We start from the raw sequence: 17,787 nt of genomic DNA, 5'->3' as shown, positions 1-17,787 counted from the left end.
TGGAGAGAGCATGGTGCAGGCATCATTGTCAGTTGCTCTACTAATGTGCTCATTTTCCTTTGCTGCATATATGTATTTATACAGGTATATGCACACACACATATTGTCATGGAACAAGATCTGTGCTCTACATTCTTTCCATAGTTCTATCATGTTTCTCACTCCTACATATTTTTTCCACTTCTAGAAAGCTATTGCAGGGATAGGCATGAGTCTATCTACACCAGGGGTGTCCAACCTTTCAGTGTCTCTGGGCCACACTAGAAGAAGAGGAGCTGTCTTAGGCCACAGATTAAATACACAAACACAGCAAAAACTGATGAGCAAAAAAAAGTTTTTAGCAAATTTAGGATTTTCTGTTGGGCCACATTCATAGCCATCCTGGGCCACACGTGGCCCATGGGCTGCTGTTGGGACACCCCTGATCAATACCAGCCTAGTAACTCACAAGATATGCTGCTTTCTCGTCACAGCTTTAACTGTTTTTACCAGGCTTTCATCCTTAGGCTTTCCAAGGCCTCAGGCAGATGATCACCCAGCCCCTGTGTGAGCCCTTCAGTGGAGGAGTTTCCTAATTCACGTGGCAGCCTATTCTGTTGTCAGACCACGTAAACTGCGGGAAGTTCTTCCCTATATTGGGTCAAAATGTGTCTCCTGTAACTTGCTCCCACTCACTCCAGCTCTATCCTCTCTACAGGGAATAAGTCACTGCTCCCTCTAATGTGACAGCATGCAAACACTTTAAGATAACTAACAAATCCTAAGTTTCCTCTCATCCGGACTATAGGTCCCTATAGCTTTCAGCATGTCCCACATACAATAAAAAAGGAAGGGAATGCTCACCACACTTCACCATTCCGACTTCATAGCACTTCCGAAGTCGGCAGGCTTGGCAGCTTTTGCGCCGGTTTTTGTCTATTGTGCACTGATTAGTAGCTGGACAAATATAATCGTTATGTCCTACAGCAAAGCAAAAAAAAAAAAAAGGTTGTTACAATATTTTGGGTAAATATCTTCCTGGTCAACAACACTGATTATGCTACTTGAGATAAGGAACATCATCTTAAAGACAGGCACAGGTACAAAGGCCAAAGTTAGGCCTCATCCTAGGTTTCATCCCTAGGAAACCTAGGAATATTTTTAATATCTTACTTTTTGACTCACAGGTTATTCTCTACATTTACTTAGAATTTACAGGAGATACATTTAGAAATATTCTCCTCTCAACATGGACAGTGAGACAGTCACCTGGAATTGATTTGCTCCAAATCATAGAGCTCCTCAAGTACCAGGTCACCAAAGTCAACTGCTTATATTCTTTAACATTTATCCCTCTTTGGGATTTAACATGATATTTTTATGGGAATTCATAGTCAAATAAAATAACTAGTCAATAAGAGAATAAGGAAATTAGCAAACTAAAAACGAACAGAAAGAACTTCTTCATGGTTTTAGATTAGATTATTATTCTCAGTTCTTCATTCCTTTAGCCTTGTGGCCTTGCAGTGTACTAATGAGAGTGGGCAGAAGATACTCCCCCACCAACTGATGGTGGACTTGCCCATGGGACTTGCTTTAGCCAATGATATGTTTATAGATGTGCTACTCCAACAGTTCGGTTTGGCCTCAGGTAGCCGCTGGCTCAGGGAGAATATGGAGACATAGAGAGAGTAGATGTGAATTCAGCCCTAAGCTTAGAGCCAAGCTTTGTGAAGGGAGTCAACCTAACCAACTCGTAGACCTACAATTAAGAAAAATAATGTCTGCTGTAGTCAGGCTTTAGTTACATAGCAATCTCTGACTAAAGACAATGGTACTTCTAATTTTTTTAAGGAAGAGAGTAAGAAAATTTCCATTTCAGAAATTATTTCAGAGGCTATATGGAGGATGGCTTAGAGGCAGCAAACCTGATGGAGGCCAGGAAACCAGGTGAGAGCCTGCTGTGCCTGTGCAAACCAGAGACGCGGCTGCCTGGACTGGGTGATGCGGGGCGGATGAAGGGAGCTGTCTGGGCCTGCGAGGTTTAAGGAACGCAGTGGAATGGAACGGAGTAGACTAGAATTATAACTGATAAAAAGCAGAAGTGCATAAGATATTTTTGTATCTTTATTTCTTAATTGTATCTTTCTAATAAATAATATGACCTGAATTTCTTACATTAAATCTACAATGAGCCAGAATTTCAACATGGGAAATGGATGAATCTCAATGATAAATTAAATGGGCAAGTCATAAAAGAAGCAAGTCACGCACACAAAATAAAATAGAGGAGAAACTTCCATTTATGTAAAGTTCAAAAAATAGAGAAAACTAAACTATATTGTTTAGGGAAGCGTGCTTAGGTCGTAAAACCATGCCAAGGAAGACGGAAGTTAGGACTGTCTTACCTCTGTAGGAAGGGAAGGAGCTGGGCCTAGCAGGACCACTCAAGGGATCCTAGGACTCTGAAGATATCCTATTTCATGGCCTGAACACTAAATACACATGAGTTTGTATTCTTTAAGCTGGATATAAATAAATACTGAAATAAATAACATTCCTTAACTCTATCCTTTGAGAGAAGCTGGAAGCAGGGATATCTGAGAGCAATGAGCAAATTAGCACCCAGATCTTGGTTTATAAAAATCATTCTCCTTTAAGAAGAAACAGGGCTCTTTGGAGAAACAGCTTTTTTTCAGGACTGGGGCACAGAAAGTACAAGATGAACCTGAAATAGCTTGTTGTGCTGGGAAGTAAATAAGTGCCCAAGTGCTCGCTTCAGCAGCACATATACTAAAAATTGGAATGATACAGAAAAGATTAGCATGGCCCCTGCGCACGAATGACACGCAAATTCGTGAAGCGTTCCATATTTTTAATGTTCATAGCAGCACGATTTACAATAGCCAAGTATTGGAAGCAACCTAAATGCCCATCAGTAGATGACTGGATCAAAAAATTATGGTACATTTACAAAATGGAATACTATATATCAGAAAGAAAAAAAGAACTACTAAACTTCGCGACAGCATGGATGGAACTAGAGAGCATTATGTTAAGCGAAATAAACCAGGGGGCAAAAGACAAATACCATATGATCTCACCTATAAGCGGAACCTAACCAACAATACAAAGATGCAAGGAAAATAAGACCAGCCACACTGAAAGGAAAAGAAACCAACAGAAAATTTCCTCTTTATATACCTCTTTATAAAACCAATAAGGATAACATCATGTATTGTTCTTAGAATTTTTAGAAGGCACTAAAGCTTGCTAATATTATGACAAGTACTATGGGATTACACTTTTCTTCTAATTATAAAGCAGTATGTTTTATATACATTGGGAAGGAGGGAAGGGGGGGCAGAAGAAAAGGAAGGGAAGGGGAAAGTCAAGGAACATATAGCAAGGACTCATGGACAAAACCAAAGGGGAAGGATTGAGGGAGGGAGAGGGGGAAGAGGTCAAGGGAAAGTGGTGGGGGGAAGGCAGAGACAAATGTATTGGAAAAAAAAATTTTTTTAAAACCACAAAGATTAAAAAAAAAAAAAAGAGGTGCTTAAGATTTATGAGTATCCATAACACACCACACACACACCCCCACCCTACCCCCACCCACACCAGTTTAAAGGAATCCTTCTGACCAAATTTGAAATAACTTGGATATCCAAATAAATTGTGGGTACACCACACACACACACACACACATGCCCCACCCCACCCCCAGTTTAAAGGAATCCTACTGACGAAATCTGAAATAACTTGGATATCCAAATAAATAATGATAGAATTGGTAACCAACTGTAGAAAATAAGAAGTTATGCTGATATAAATTAATTATGCTCTTTTCCAGGCTCGGAGGAAATCATCTCTCTAGCTTCCAGTCTCTCTCCTGTCTGCTCTGATGAAGTCTTACGTAATCACAGCATAATCACAGGAGACCATACCAACAACATATGCTATAAAATGTAAGTCACCATGTTTACAGGCCCCCCCACACACAAGAGTAGGGGGTCATATAACATGTGTTATAAAACATTTTTAAGAAACAGATAATTATCTAATTATTGCTTTTATCCTCACATAGTATTCAAAACTAAATTATGTTTTAAAAGTCAAAATATAATTATAATCAGAAAATTTCTATTATACTTTAGAACATACTGCTTTATAATTAGAAGAAAAGTGTAATCCCATAGTACTTGTCATAATATTATAGCAAGCTTTAGTACCTTCTAAAAATTCTAAGAACAATACATGATGTTATCCTTATTGGTTTTATAAAGAGGTTTATAACCATAAGAATTTAAGGGACAACCAGACGTTCACTTTCATTATTTTTTTCCCCTCAGTTTTTTTTAAACATAGTTTTATATTTAAACAAGGATCAGAAAGCACAATAATATGAACACACTCAATATAAATAGCCTAGACAATGTCTTATGCAAGACGGTCATGGTAATTCACTTCCTTCTGGCCAAAAAAGGAAAAAGTCCTCACACTGCACAGAGTACCTCATGTATTAAAATGGTTTCTTGTCCCACAAAACAGTCTGAGAAGCATGCTATTCCATACTAATAGGAAAGTTCAAAGCCAAATTAAAAGCAAAATATGTAGCTAATTCTTGTAGTTGAGATATAAAACTTTAAGGAAAATGTGCTTTTTAGAATATAAAATACAAAAGAGTATCTTCATTCTCTCTGAAAAATTAAGTCTGTCTGAATACCTGTTATCACTCACATGCAACTGCACAGAGGAAAGAGACAGCACTGGACTTGGAATCAGAAGATCTGATTTTAACCTCAGCTCCGCCTTGCAGTTTTCTTATTTTAAAAATAGAGCAATTTTTATCACCTGCACCCTCCCTGGCACTCTTATACTGCAACAGCAGGCATCTACCTTCTCTTCTGTTCCCTCAGGACATTCTTCCTGAGTTCAAAGACAAATAAACCCCAAGTGACAGAACATATGCCTCCCAGGCAAGAAGCTTTTATATACCCTATTGGCTGTTAAGATTCCCAGTTAAAGCTCAGCCTCTTAAGTCCTAAGAGACAGAGTTGAAGATTCATGAGCAGCACTCAAATCAACTTTAACTTTCAAAAAGAACAATGATAAAACGTTGTTATGAATACAAAAATGAAAGTGGATAGTAGATTATAATAAATAAAAATTTTTTAAAAATAGTAATTATTATGTTCAGAGAGAGGGTAAAGGAGGGAGAAAGAATGGGAGAGAAACATCAATTGGTTGCTTCCTGCATGCCCCCAGCTGGGAACCTGACCCGTAACCAAACGTGACGATGGGCTCACGGGCCTTGAAAGCAGGTGTGCACAATTTGAAATTGATGTGTTTTTAAATTACCTTTTACAACTCATTCCAGCAGAAATTTGGAGAAGGGTAGAGACACAGTCTAAACCCAGGCCAGAAAACAAAGAGGACTGTGAATGGAGGCTCCACTAGTTTGGGGCAAGTCATCCCTCTAGATCAATTCTCAAAGCCCATTGGAGTTGAATTCCTGATTTCTGACCATTCCCATAAGATGTATTTATTCTCCCTTCCTCAGGAGCCAGCCCACCATCATGATGGTTAGGCACGCCAAGTATTAAACATAAGTCAAAGGAAGAAACCACCTTTGCAATTCCTAATGAGCACACATTCTTTTCCAAGCTTTATCTTGACAAGGGTTGTAACTAGCCACCTTCTCCCAAGACCCATTTGAGTTCTGGGCTTCTGGGGTGGAGATTCACAACTGATAAAGTGCTCTACACTTGAAACAATCTCCCCAGCCCCCAAACAGATATGATCTTCTCAATTGCTCATCACATACTTTGTGAATCAAAGAGGCCAGTGGTAACATTTTTGCCAGGTCATCTGCAAAACTATTTAAAAGCAAAAGGAGAAAGCTAAAGTAACAGCTAATAATACTCTTGTACCTTGAATGCTTCTTTTAAAAAAGGCCTTACATCCTTCACATGACCAGACTCCATAGTGGTATCCTGAGGCATAGTCGCTGCAGACAGCGCAGACATGGGGATCCCTCTTCGAACTTGGACTGGTAACGGGGCTGACACATCTGCTCCCACTAGTCTTCCTTTTCAGGGTCTCTCTGGAGGCAAATAAAACATTCACTGTAAAAAGCATTAAGGGGAAAAAGAGAGACTTTCCAGGGGGAAAAAAACACCCTAGCATGAACATTGCCTCATTTATCTCTTTGCCCTCCTAGGGTTCATGACAAATATATTCCAGGAAATATGATAAAGCAAAACCTTTGTTACTGGTCACATTCATTGTTGGGATTGGCCAATGTTTGAAAGTGGTGAGGTGAGTTTATATCCATCCATTCAGTGCTGATGAGCACTAGTAACTACGGATGGTCGGTTGTAGCGAACGGGGTGTACACTTCTAAGTGTAATAAGTGACAGGTTGAGTCTTCCCCCAGTTCTGAACCACAGGGAGGTATGCAGTGGCCTTCCATAGTGAGAGAACTCATGCACCCTGTATGAAGAGGCCTAAACTCACTTAACTTTTTTCAAGTTATCATTCATTCCCAACAGTGCCACTAAATAGCCCTTCAGAGTTCCCATTTAAATGGGGGTGGGGGCAAAAATCTTTCATTCTGCAATTGAAGATAAAGACCTAGAATAAAAATAATTTTAAGAGAAATAAGAAATGAACTTTAAGTTATATTAAGGTGAATACTATGGTTTGGAGAGAGGAAAGAGAAGAAAAGATAAATGGGTGTGGGAAGAGAAAAAGGGAGAGAGAAAGGGAAAGAGAGAAGAGCAGGGGAGAGAGTGAACATGGGTCAGTTTTTAGAGAAGGCTTTGAAGGCAGCACGCATGGACTGCTGGGTGGAGGGCTAAGGACTTTCGTAGAGGAAGGAGGGCCCATCAAAGGAGCATTGGCCAGAACCAGAAACATGTCTGGCTAGTTCCTAATTTTACTAGGGCATGTTTGTTTTGGAAAAGTAGTAGAGGTATGATTGATTCATAATTACACTATGGTTTAAATTACCCACATATTAGCAGACCTCTTATTAGAACTCATGCTCAGAAACAAAATACTTCTTCTGTTAAAGACTGAAAGACTTCCAGTCAAGATGGCATCGTAGGTAAACACGGCTCTCCTCCTCGCACAACCACATCAAAATTACAACTAAATTATAGAACAACCATCACTCAGAACCATCAGAAATTGAGTTGAATGGAAGTGACAACTATGGAATTCAAGAAACAACATCCATCCAGTCTGGTAGGAGGGGCGGAGACGCTGGACAGGCTGATCCTTCACCCACTTGTAGTGGATAAAAATTTGGGAGGGGTATCTTAGGAGCGAGGAATCCCAGCCCCACATCAGGGCCCCTAGCCAAGAGTTCCAGTGCCAGGATGGTAAGCCCCCATAACTTCTGGCTGCAAAAATCAGCAGGGATTGAGTCAGAAGAAACTTCTGGAGTTCCAGCAGTTCCCCTTAAAGAAACACACACAAACTTGCTCAGACTCACTCTCTGAGCTCCAGCACCAAGGTAGCAGCTTGAAAGGCACCAGTGGAATACAGGGAGGAACTGAAGTGGCTGGCATCAAGTCAAGAGCTGGGCCACAGCTTTCTCCCAGACAGAAAGGCAGGCAGAACTACAGAGCCAGCAGAGTGCCATATCAGAGACTATGTCAACCTGGCTAATACTGTTTGCCCTGCCCTGGATATCCCCTGAGGCTCTGTCCCACCCAATTTACAGCTGTTAACAGTAGCTTTTCCATATGAATGGCTGGTCTTGGTTCATGCTTCGCAACCTCCTAATCCTTTCAAACAAGTGACAACTGGCCTCAGGAGCCAGCCCCTATCCCCTGTACCTCTTGCTAAGTGGCCCCAGGCATGGCACTAGCAGCAACCAGCCTAGACTCACAGCTTGGCTTTGCCTGAGAATCTCCAAGCTTGGCACAAGTAGTAGCCATCTCAGATTGCTCTATAGCTCTGGCAGGGTGGCCCCAGGCAAAACACAGGTTGGGACCGACCTTGGCCTGCACCACCCAGGAAACCATAGGGCCTGAGTACTAAGTGGACAGCTACAGACCACATAGGAGCACACCACCCTGCCCCTACACAGTTGATGCTCCAAGGATGGCATAGGTTCGTGGTCAGTGGTCACAGCCAGTCCTTGCAGCTGACTGGCCTGGGTAAATCCCTCCCACTGACCTGCCAACAGCCAACCAAGGCTCAACAACAAGAGGAGGGTGTACTCAGCCCACACGAAGGGCACAAGTACCCAGCTGGGTGATAGAGAAGGCTGTGCCACTGGACCCTACAGGACACCTGCTACATTAGGCCATGTTACCAAGACAGGGAGTCATAGCAGTTCTACCTAGTAGGTAGAAACAGACACGGGGGGGCTGACAAAATGAAGAGATAAAGAAACATGGCCCAAATGAAAGAAAAGATCAAAACTCCAAAAAAGAACTAAACAAAATGGAAATAAGCAATCTATCAGATGCCAAATTCAAAACACTGGTTATAAGGATGCTCAAGAACTTAGTGAGGACCTCATCAGCATAAAAAAAAAAAAATCTAGTCAGAAACAAAGGATATACTAATTGAAATAAAGAACAATTTACAGGGAAACAACAGTGGAGTGGATGAAGTTGAGAATCAAATCAATGATTTGGAACATAAGGAATTAAAAACAACCAATCAGAACAACAACAAGAAAAAAAAATCCCCCAAAATAAGGATAGTATAAGCAGCCTCTGGGACAACTTCAAGCATTCCAATGTTCACATCACAAGGGTACCAGACAGAGAACCGAAAGAGCAAGAAATGGGAAATCTATTTGGAAAAAATACTAAAAGAAAACTTCCCTAATTTGGTGAAGGAAATAGACATGCAGTCCAAGAAGCAAAGAGACCCAAACATGATGGATACAAAGAGGCCCATTCCAAGACACATTACAATTAAAATGACAAAGGTTAAAGATAGAGAATCTTAAAAGCAACAAGAAAAAAAAAAAACAGATAATTACCTTCAAAGGAGTTCCCATACAACTGTCAGCTGATTTATCAAGAGAAACTTTGCAGGCTACAAGGGGCTGGCAAGAAGTATTCAAAGTGATGAAAAGCAGGGACCTATCACCAAAATTACTCCACCCAGCAAAGCTATCATTTAGAATCAAAGGGCAGATAAAGTGCTTCCCAGACAAGAAAAACACTAAAGGAGTTCATCATCACCAAACCATTATTATATGAAATGTTAAATGGGACTTAAGAAAAATATCAAAACTATGAACAATACAATGGCAATAAATACATATCTACCCACAACTGAATCTAAAAAAAAAAAAAACAAACTCAAGAAACAAGAAGAACGGAGGCAGAATCGTGGATACGGAGAGTTTTTGAGTGTTGCCAGAGAGGAGGAGGTGTGGCAGAATGGATGAAGAGGTCAGGAGATTAAGAAGTATAAATAGGTAGTTACAGAATAGGCGTGGAGGTGTATAGTACAGTACAAGAAATGGAGTAGCCAGAGAACTTATATGCATAATCCATAGACATGAACAATAGCGTGGGGATAGTCAGAGACAGTGGAGGGTGCTGGGTGGTGGGGTGAAATGGGGAAAAAATTGGGACAACTGTAATAGCATAATCAATAAAATATACCATATTTTGCCATGTATAATGTGCATTCACTTTTTGGCCCCAAGTTTCAGGAAAAAAATCTTTTAATTTTTTAATTCAATTTTTTATTAAATTTAAAAACAAAACTGATTATCATATTCCATGGTATTATTTGCATACATATGTCACTATTGCTTTCTAGAGTTACACTTTTAATGCAAAAGCATAAATAAAAGAATTAAAAACATATATAGATATGGAATTAGGCAGGATATGGATATATACTGCCTGTGTATAATGTGCATCCTTATTTTTCCCTCAAAAATTTGGGCAAAATGTACACTTTGTATATGGCAAAATACAGTAATATGTTTTTTTAAAAAAGACTGAATGAAAAATGTAACTTTTAAGCAGTTATCTACAATTTTTATATTCTTTTATTTTGCCAACAAAAAATGTTTTTTAAAAAAGAAAAATAAAAACATTGTGTAATATGGCTTTCTCGAAGTTTTATAACAGCATTTAAAAGTAAGGAATTTCAATATCCAACATGTCATAACTTAGACTTTGGTTGCTTTAGATGTTTATTTCTCCCTCATGCCCCATTCTCTCCATAGCAATAATTATCATTAAAAATATTACAAATTGCCGTGACCGGTGTGGCTCAGTTGGCTGGACATGATCCCACAAAGTGAAAGGCTGCCGGGTGGATCCCTGGTCAAGGCACAAGGCTGGGTTGTGGGTTTGGTCCCTGGTCCAGGCTAGCAAGAGGCAACCAACCAGTCAATATTTCTCTCTCACATTAATGTTTCTCTCTCTTTTTCCCTCCCTTCCCCTCTCTCTAAAAATAAATAAATATAATCTTTAAAATATATATAAAAAGTATTACAAATAGAAATAACTACAATATTACCTTGCATGTATAGAGTACAAATTTTTTAAATTCTAGAATTTAAATTCTACATTTAAACAGTTTCCCATCAATCTCTATAAAACATTATTTTAGTTCATTCTTAAAAACTTTGTACCAATTCTTGGTTGTCTTTTCAGGCTTCACATGTCTAGTGTCCTCATTTAAGTTGTAAAACCACCACACTTACTTTATCCTGGACACAATTTGTCATGAACACTGAATTGTAATTTCACTTACAGAATAAGAATCCAAATTTAAAGTAAAATAAAAATTTATTTTTCAAACTCAAATCACTTCATCAAAAGTGATTTAAGTTCACTCTTATTGTCTAAAAACAGCAGTAATATTAGTGAGTCTTCTCCACAACACAGATCTACAAGCTCAACTTCTAATGAGAACTCAAATATCAGAATATTCTAGAATATCATGTTTTAAGTGCTCTAAGTATTCTATATGTGACTAATGAGAACCTTGTATAATGCTTATCTTTCTTTTCACTAAATCATAAAATGATTTGAATAATGCCCATGAACTACAATGAAGACTAGATTTACCTGTTTATAGGTAAGGTGTGTTCTAATGATCTTGCTTCACACCAAGGACTCTTCTGAGGTTCCGCATACAGAAGTGAAGACTGACAATGGATTGCTAAAGGAGAGAGGTGTCCGGAAGTTGGCCACAATACATTTGGGCTCGTGGTCTGTCCACCAGTCCCACCTTCCGAGTTATTGATACTGCTGGGAAAACTGTAATTCATCACAGCAGGGCTACAGAATGTCATGGCTGAATACTCGTGGCGGCTCTCTACGTAGGAAGAAGGTATATATATGGGGCCGTGCTCCAGGGGAAGGATGGGTTGACTGCAGTTGTAGGAGGCAGGAGAGTTAAGGCTAGATGGTGAGTTTTTTATATTCATGTCTTGAATAGGTAACATCTGAGAAAACTCCTTGTGAGAAGAGCCACGAAGGGACACTATAATGTTTTTAGTCTCATGGGCAGGTATGATGGCTGTAAAGAGTAACAAAAGGCATTTCGAAGTTAGTTAAAGATATAGGCATACCTACCAAAACTGTTTAAACATTTCTATTAAACACACACATTGGTATGAGCTTAGAAATACATTCTGAAAGATATGCATGAAAATATTAACATCAGAGGGATGGGAATGTGAGGCATGAAATTCTCATTTTCTACTTCATTTACTTCTTTATTGCTTTTGTTGCTATTGTTAACCACAATATTTTTACCAAGGGAATTTATTATAAATTTTTTTTATTAAAATATGCAGGCTTATATAAAAAATGGCTGCTTTTTTTAACACCTGGAACTAGATAAAGTTGTTATGGAAAAATAATCAAGAATAACCCAGAATTCCCTGAAAGAGCAGATTAATGAGTTGGGCCAACATTAACAGATATTCAATACACTGTGAGTAGCCAATAATAAAGAACAAGGAATCGACAGACCAATGTAACTGTGTCAGTTATCAAATTTACTGCCTCTCAGCTTCTAATGCACCCTTCAATATATGCTCTTTCAGGGGTTTCCAATTTTTTGGGATCTCTGCGCCACACTGGAAGAAGAGTTGTCTTGGACCACACACTAAATACATTGCGACATGTAATCACAAAAGAATCTCATAATGTCTTAAGTAAATGTACAAGTTTGTGGTGGGCCACATTCACAGCCAGCCTGGGCTGCATGCAGCCTGCGGGCTGCAGGTTGGACCCCCCTGCGAGGATAACAACTGAATTCCTGCATTATTTAAAATGAGCCAATGCTAAATAGTCTCAGTAGAGGGCACTGCAGGGACACTGCAGGAGGACAAGGTTGCTGTGATTTCTGGCCCTGACAGAGGCTGGCAGTGTGGATGAGAATATGCAATGGAACCTGGTCCAGCCACAGGTCCATCCAAAGTCCCACTGAAAACTTACAGCCTCAGCACAGTGATAACCCGTCCGCAATCACCTATCCGTACTGTGGCCCAAGGAGTCACACACTGAGAAGTTGTTCCCCCTGTAAGCCCCACACATCATGTGACCTGCATACTCTAATGGCCTTCTGCCCCCGCAGGTAGGTACCTGGACTCCCCAGGCATGACCACGCCATGTGTCGCTGATCACCGGCTCCCAACCTGCAGCTCCAGACCTGCTCTGGCCTGGCTAAACCAGTGAACATATCTGCTACTACCTTCTCTCCTGAGGTCTGATCCCTTCCAAGTCTGTCCTTCCTTGGGTACTCTGTCTCAGTTCTAGGGTATGATATAGAGTTTTCTTAGGTCTTATACATAGTCTCCTGGTATAGTTAATTGTAAGTAATTCTTCACATTAAACCTCCTCTATTGAACCTACTGTATACTTTCTATCTCCTGATTGGGCCCAGACTGCTATATGACAGGATGGAAAACCCCAAAATGGCAAACTCAAAAGTTTTTGGAAATCTGGTAATAATAAAGGTGGTATCTCAGAGGAAACAACGAACAACATAATTGCCATTGGAAAAAGAATGTATACCAGAATAAATTCCTAATGGTGGAGAGATCCAAATGTTAAGAGAAACGGAAGGGAGAGCAAGAGGGAGGGGGAAGAGGGGAGCGGTAGGAGCTGCACAAGGGCTGGAAGCCAACGAAGTGTAAATCCCTTTACAACAGGAGTGTGGGGAAACCTTCTCAACTGAAGCTCCAAATCCAGAGGCAACAAAAAGATGCACCTAAAAGTACATCAATTCAGTACGTAAAAGTAAATCTTGGCATGTCATAAAATGCACCATAGACAAAGTCAAAAGACTAATGACAAATTGGAAATATACTGTAAACTTATATTAGAAACAAGGGGATTACCTCCCTACTATACTTTTTTTTAAAAAACACCTTAATTTAAAATAAAGAGACCAGAAATTTACTAGAAAAACTGGCCAAAGACGTGAACAGATAGAGCACAGAAAAGGGAAAGCAAATGGCTCTTAAAAACACATAAGATGATGTTCAACCTCTTTCATAAAAGAGATACAAGCTAAAACTATACTGAGATACCACTTCTTATTCATTATGTTTAGTAAAAAGCCAACTGTTTGGCAACAGAGCCCTATAGAAAAACAGGGCTCTTTAATACATTGCTGGTAGGAGTGCAAGTGGCACAGGCACCGTGGGTATGTATACATATAGTAACATATACCTGTCTGTAGCAAAATTACATATGCTTTTACCCTTTGGACTATGAGTCCACAATGTTAAAAAAAGAAAAAAGGAATAATTTTTTTACCATTGCCAGTAAATGATACATCAGTTCTTCACCCTGAAAATTAGTAATTAAGGGGACAGAATTAGGCCTGTAACCTGCCTCTTCAAGAGGATCTTTAGTTTTATCCCAAGGTCAGGGGAAGCACTTCTTTACAAAACGAATGCCACCTAACAAATAGTTCAGAAAAATATATTTGGATGGATAGATTAGATAGACAGATAGAGTTAATAAGTCAAAATGTTAACAATTATTGAATCCAGATGGTGCACATATGGACTTATACCAGTCTTTCAACTTTTCTGTAAGTTTGATATTTTTTATGATAAAAAGCTTTGGAGGGGAAAAAAACACACAAAATAATACAAGATTAAAAATGGGAACCTTAAATAAAAAAAAAAAAGAAAGAATAACCTGAATAATACAATGTAGAAAAGGGAACAATGACCACTAATAAAGAAAATCAGTGAGAGACCATTAAGTAGAGAAACTTGCCTTAAGTTCTCCATCTTTAATATTTCCAGCTCAAGTGGTCACCTAATCCCATACAGAGGCAACTTGGCTATGTCAAGTCCCTAATGTCTTCCTCCCGATATTTTCACCTGAATGCTTACTCCATTTGTCCTCCAAACACAATACACCAATGGTGTTTTTAAAATTCTTTAACACTCCTTCCTCCAAAAGGGAGAGCCTAACCTCCTCCTTTGAATGTGGGCTGGATCTGGTGATTCAGTTCTAACGAAGAAGTCATGGCAAAAGAAATGGTATGCGGCTCGCGAAGCGAGGCTATAAAAGGCACTGCAGCCTCTTCCTGGCCTGTTCTCATGGATCACTCAATCTAGGGAAAGTTAGATGCCATATTGTGGGGACACTCAAGCAACTCTGTGGAAACTCCCTGCCAATGGCCAGCAAGGATCTACAGCCTCCAGCCAACTGCAACGTGAGTGAGATGTTTTGTAAGCAGATCCTCCATCCCCAGTCAGGCTTTTAGACGATGGAAGCCCTGGTAGCCCTGGCTGACATCTTGGCTTTCAGCCAACTTGACCGCTAAACTCTGATAATTTGCTACACAGCATTAGATAATGATTACAATACCCAAGTTAAAATTCAGCATTGTCTGGCCCCAAACCACTCCTTTATTTCCTATTTGTGTTAATGACAAAGCCCATTACAATGACCTTTGGCTTGTCCCCTTCATCACCAAGGCACCCTGTTTTTTTTTTCCCCTCCGTGCCTTTTCCCATGCTGCCTTTAGCCACCGGGTGAGCAAGCTCTCATTACTGCTCATCCGTGCATCTGCAAGAGGCTCCTTACTACTCCATGTCCCCAGGTGGCTCCTTCTCCAGGCGCATAGAGCAGCCAGGTTAACATTCTTCAAACCCGGCTCTCATCAGCCCCCTGCTTCCCACCAGCCTCTGTAGTAAGTCACGGTCTTCTACCATTCAAAGCCTTCCACTATGTTGCCCCACCCCATCAGTCCACTCTGATCTGCTAGTGTCCTACAGGAAAGCTGCCAGGTCCATAAGGAATATACAAAGTCCATGGTGAAATGGTTAGCACTTGATGCCTTAGCAAGTTTTTTTTTTTTCACTCTTAACACTTCTATAGTTATTAACATATAAATTTAATCCTTTTTATTAGATTACAACTCTATCAAATCCTTCTTGGAAACCGTAGAGGTGGGGTGGGAGATTAAGAAGTACAATTATATTTTAAACTCCTGGAGTTCACCCACTATATTTTATTCACCTTCCACTACAACTCAGTAACTATTTTATGTAAGAATGAAGTAATGTGTTTAAAATACAAGATTTCACCAAGTCAAGGGTATGAAAGATGGGAGCACTTTTCAGCAGGCATGAACTGTGCTGAGACGGGGGGTTTAAGGGAGTCCCAAGACATACATGCACCCTGCCTTCAGGGAGCCACTGGGCCAGGTAAAGGAGGCAGGACGGACCAAGTAAAATGATGGAAACTAATACAAAGGCTACTACCACTTCTAATCAACATTGACTGACCATGAGGGACAGGAAAGAGAATGGTAGCTGGAGAATATAGGATGGAGAAAGTCCGTTGTTGTTGTTTTTTCTTTAAATCTATGTGCATTTATTAATCATGAGTACACAATTTCATGTTTCAATTACTTAGACTCCCAATCAGCATACACAACCCCTGATTCCTAACAGAAAATATGCAGAATAAAGCACATTATCCTAACTACTGTCAAAACTAGCTCTTTCCAAACTTTTTTAAAAATTATGGTAAAATACCCATAACATAAAATTTACCATCTTAATCATTTCTAAGTGTAAGTTCAGTAGTGTTGAGTACATTCATACTGTTATGCAGCCTATTTCTAGAATCATTTTTAACCTTGTAATACTAAAACCTACACCTGTTAAACATCAGCTCCCCTCGCCCCCGGCAACCACCGTTTTACTTTTTCTATGAATTTGATTACTCGGTCCCTCACATAAATGGAATCATACACTACTTGTCTTTTTGTGACTGGCTTATTTCACTTAGCATAATGTTCATATTGTTGCATGTGTCAGAATTTTCCTTCCTTTTTTAAGGCTAAATTCCATTGTATTTATGCACTACATAAGGGTTTTAAACAGAGATGCTTGGAAACATTTACAGATCCATGGAATCTGCCTGGGTTGGAGTGAATTGTTGACATGAGAGAGACCACAGGAGTTGGTAATTAGCTCATTGGTAACCTTTTAGGTGTCAGATCCAGGACTGAAAGTACTTTGAAAGGTACTTATCCCTCAATCTGTCCTGCAAAATCTTATTTCAACCCATCTACACATATACCTGCTCACTGTACTTATGTTTTCAATATTTTACCTTGGCAACTTTATTTTAGTATATTGTTTTTGCCATGCGATCTAAGCATATCTTATGTAGCCAAATATTTAATCAACACACATTTAAAATACTTTAACAACACAATTTAAATCATATATATTATAGCAATTGAAAGCAAAATTCTTAAGGTAACATGTGTAACAAATTGTATCTCTGCATAATGAAATGTAACCTGGAGGTAATGTTTAACTTTTGTATTTATTAAACTTTTTTAAAAAGGTGTAAGAAAGCAGGCTGATGTAGCCAATTCAATAAATAAAAGCATATCAAAAGGTTAGTGTGGTCACCGTGTTGCGTACACTAACTTTCTTATATAGAGTACTCAAGGTAAACTTTTATAAGTGTAAATTCAACACTCTCAATCATCAAATGAAAACTGAATTATACTCAGGAAATTATGAAGCAGGAAAAGCAATGAATTTTAGAATAACAATTTTAACAAGAGATTTCAAATTAATACTCAATTAATGAAAAAATCAATTAAACAGATTAAACTTTAAAAAACTGTTCTTTGAACATTTTGGTCAATGAAGGCATTACTGAATTCTATGTTGTCTCAACTTTACATTGTCCCCCAAAAATGAATGTATTTATCATTTTAGCATAAATATTTCAGCAAAGCCAACACACCAAACTGCCAGAAAACAACTTCTATCTTTTCTTTCACTAGGCCTCTTAAAAACATAGACCTTCTACTGACACAAAGTGATAAACAGTAGTATGGAAATTCACAACCTTCAAATAACACGTCCCCTTATCCAGTCAGAAAGTGATCACACAGTTTACAATGAATATGACATGTCTCTCAGAAGCAGAAAAATCAATCCAATCACTCATTTTCACCTATAAGTGAAATGTTTATTCTCAGCCCAGAAATGCTGAAATGACCTATCACACACACACCACCAAATGGCAAATTCTAGGCAATCAGATGCCCTGGTGACACTGTTTAGAAAATTTGGATTTCACATATATACTCCACTCAACCTGTCTGGAAGTCACACATCCCTGTATCATGATAATTAATGTAAGAGAACTGGTTGCCAGACAGTGATTAAAAGGCCATGTTGTCTTTTGGCTGGATATCTTTTAGATAGATCCAGATTCATGACAACCATTTGTCAGTGGAATCTTCGATAATTAGTAACTTGGTAGCCAAAGAAAATGGATTTTCTTCTTAAGC

The 17,787-nt window shown here is 39.2% G+C and overlaps 1 protein-coding gene and 1 non-coding gene across 2 annotated transcripts in view; one reads left to right on the top strand and one right to left on the bottom strand.

The window, feature by feature from the left end:
• The window catches only part of ESR2 (estrogen receptor 2), a 47,998-nt gene extending 36,570 nt beyond the window's left edge, over positions 1-11,428 (bottom strand). The window contains exons 1-3 of the mRNA XM_054567024.1: positions 11,049-11,428; positions 5,913-6,085; positions 844-960 (exon numbers count right to left, since the gene is read on the bottom strand). Of these exons, the coding sequence (XP_054422999.1) occupies positions 844-960; positions 5,913-6,085; positions 11,049-11,428 (670 nt within the window). The remainder of the gene's footprint in view (positions 1-843; positions 961-5,912; positions 6,086-11,048) is intronic.
• Positions 2,749-2,856, top strand: LOC129066113 (U6 spliceosomal RNA). The gene has a single exon (XR_008528650.1). It is a non-coding gene; the product is annotated as a U6 spliceosomal RNA (small nuclear RNA).
• Positions 11,429-17,787: the final 6,359 nt, after the last annotated feature.

Source organism: Pteronotus mesoamericanus, unplaced genomic scaffold, assembly GCF_021234165.1.
Source record: "Pteronotus mesoamericanus isolate MK-2021 breed Mesoamerican mustached bat unplaced genomic scaffold, CSHL_Meso_final contig_182, whole genome shotgun sequence".
Lineage (NCBI taxonomy): Eukaryota > Metazoa > Chordata > Mammalia > Chiroptera > Mormoopidae > Pteronotus > Pteronotus mesoamericanus.
The sequence above is the reverse complement of the archived record's forward strand: the minus strand, read 5'-3'. Positions and strand labels throughout refer to the sequence as shown.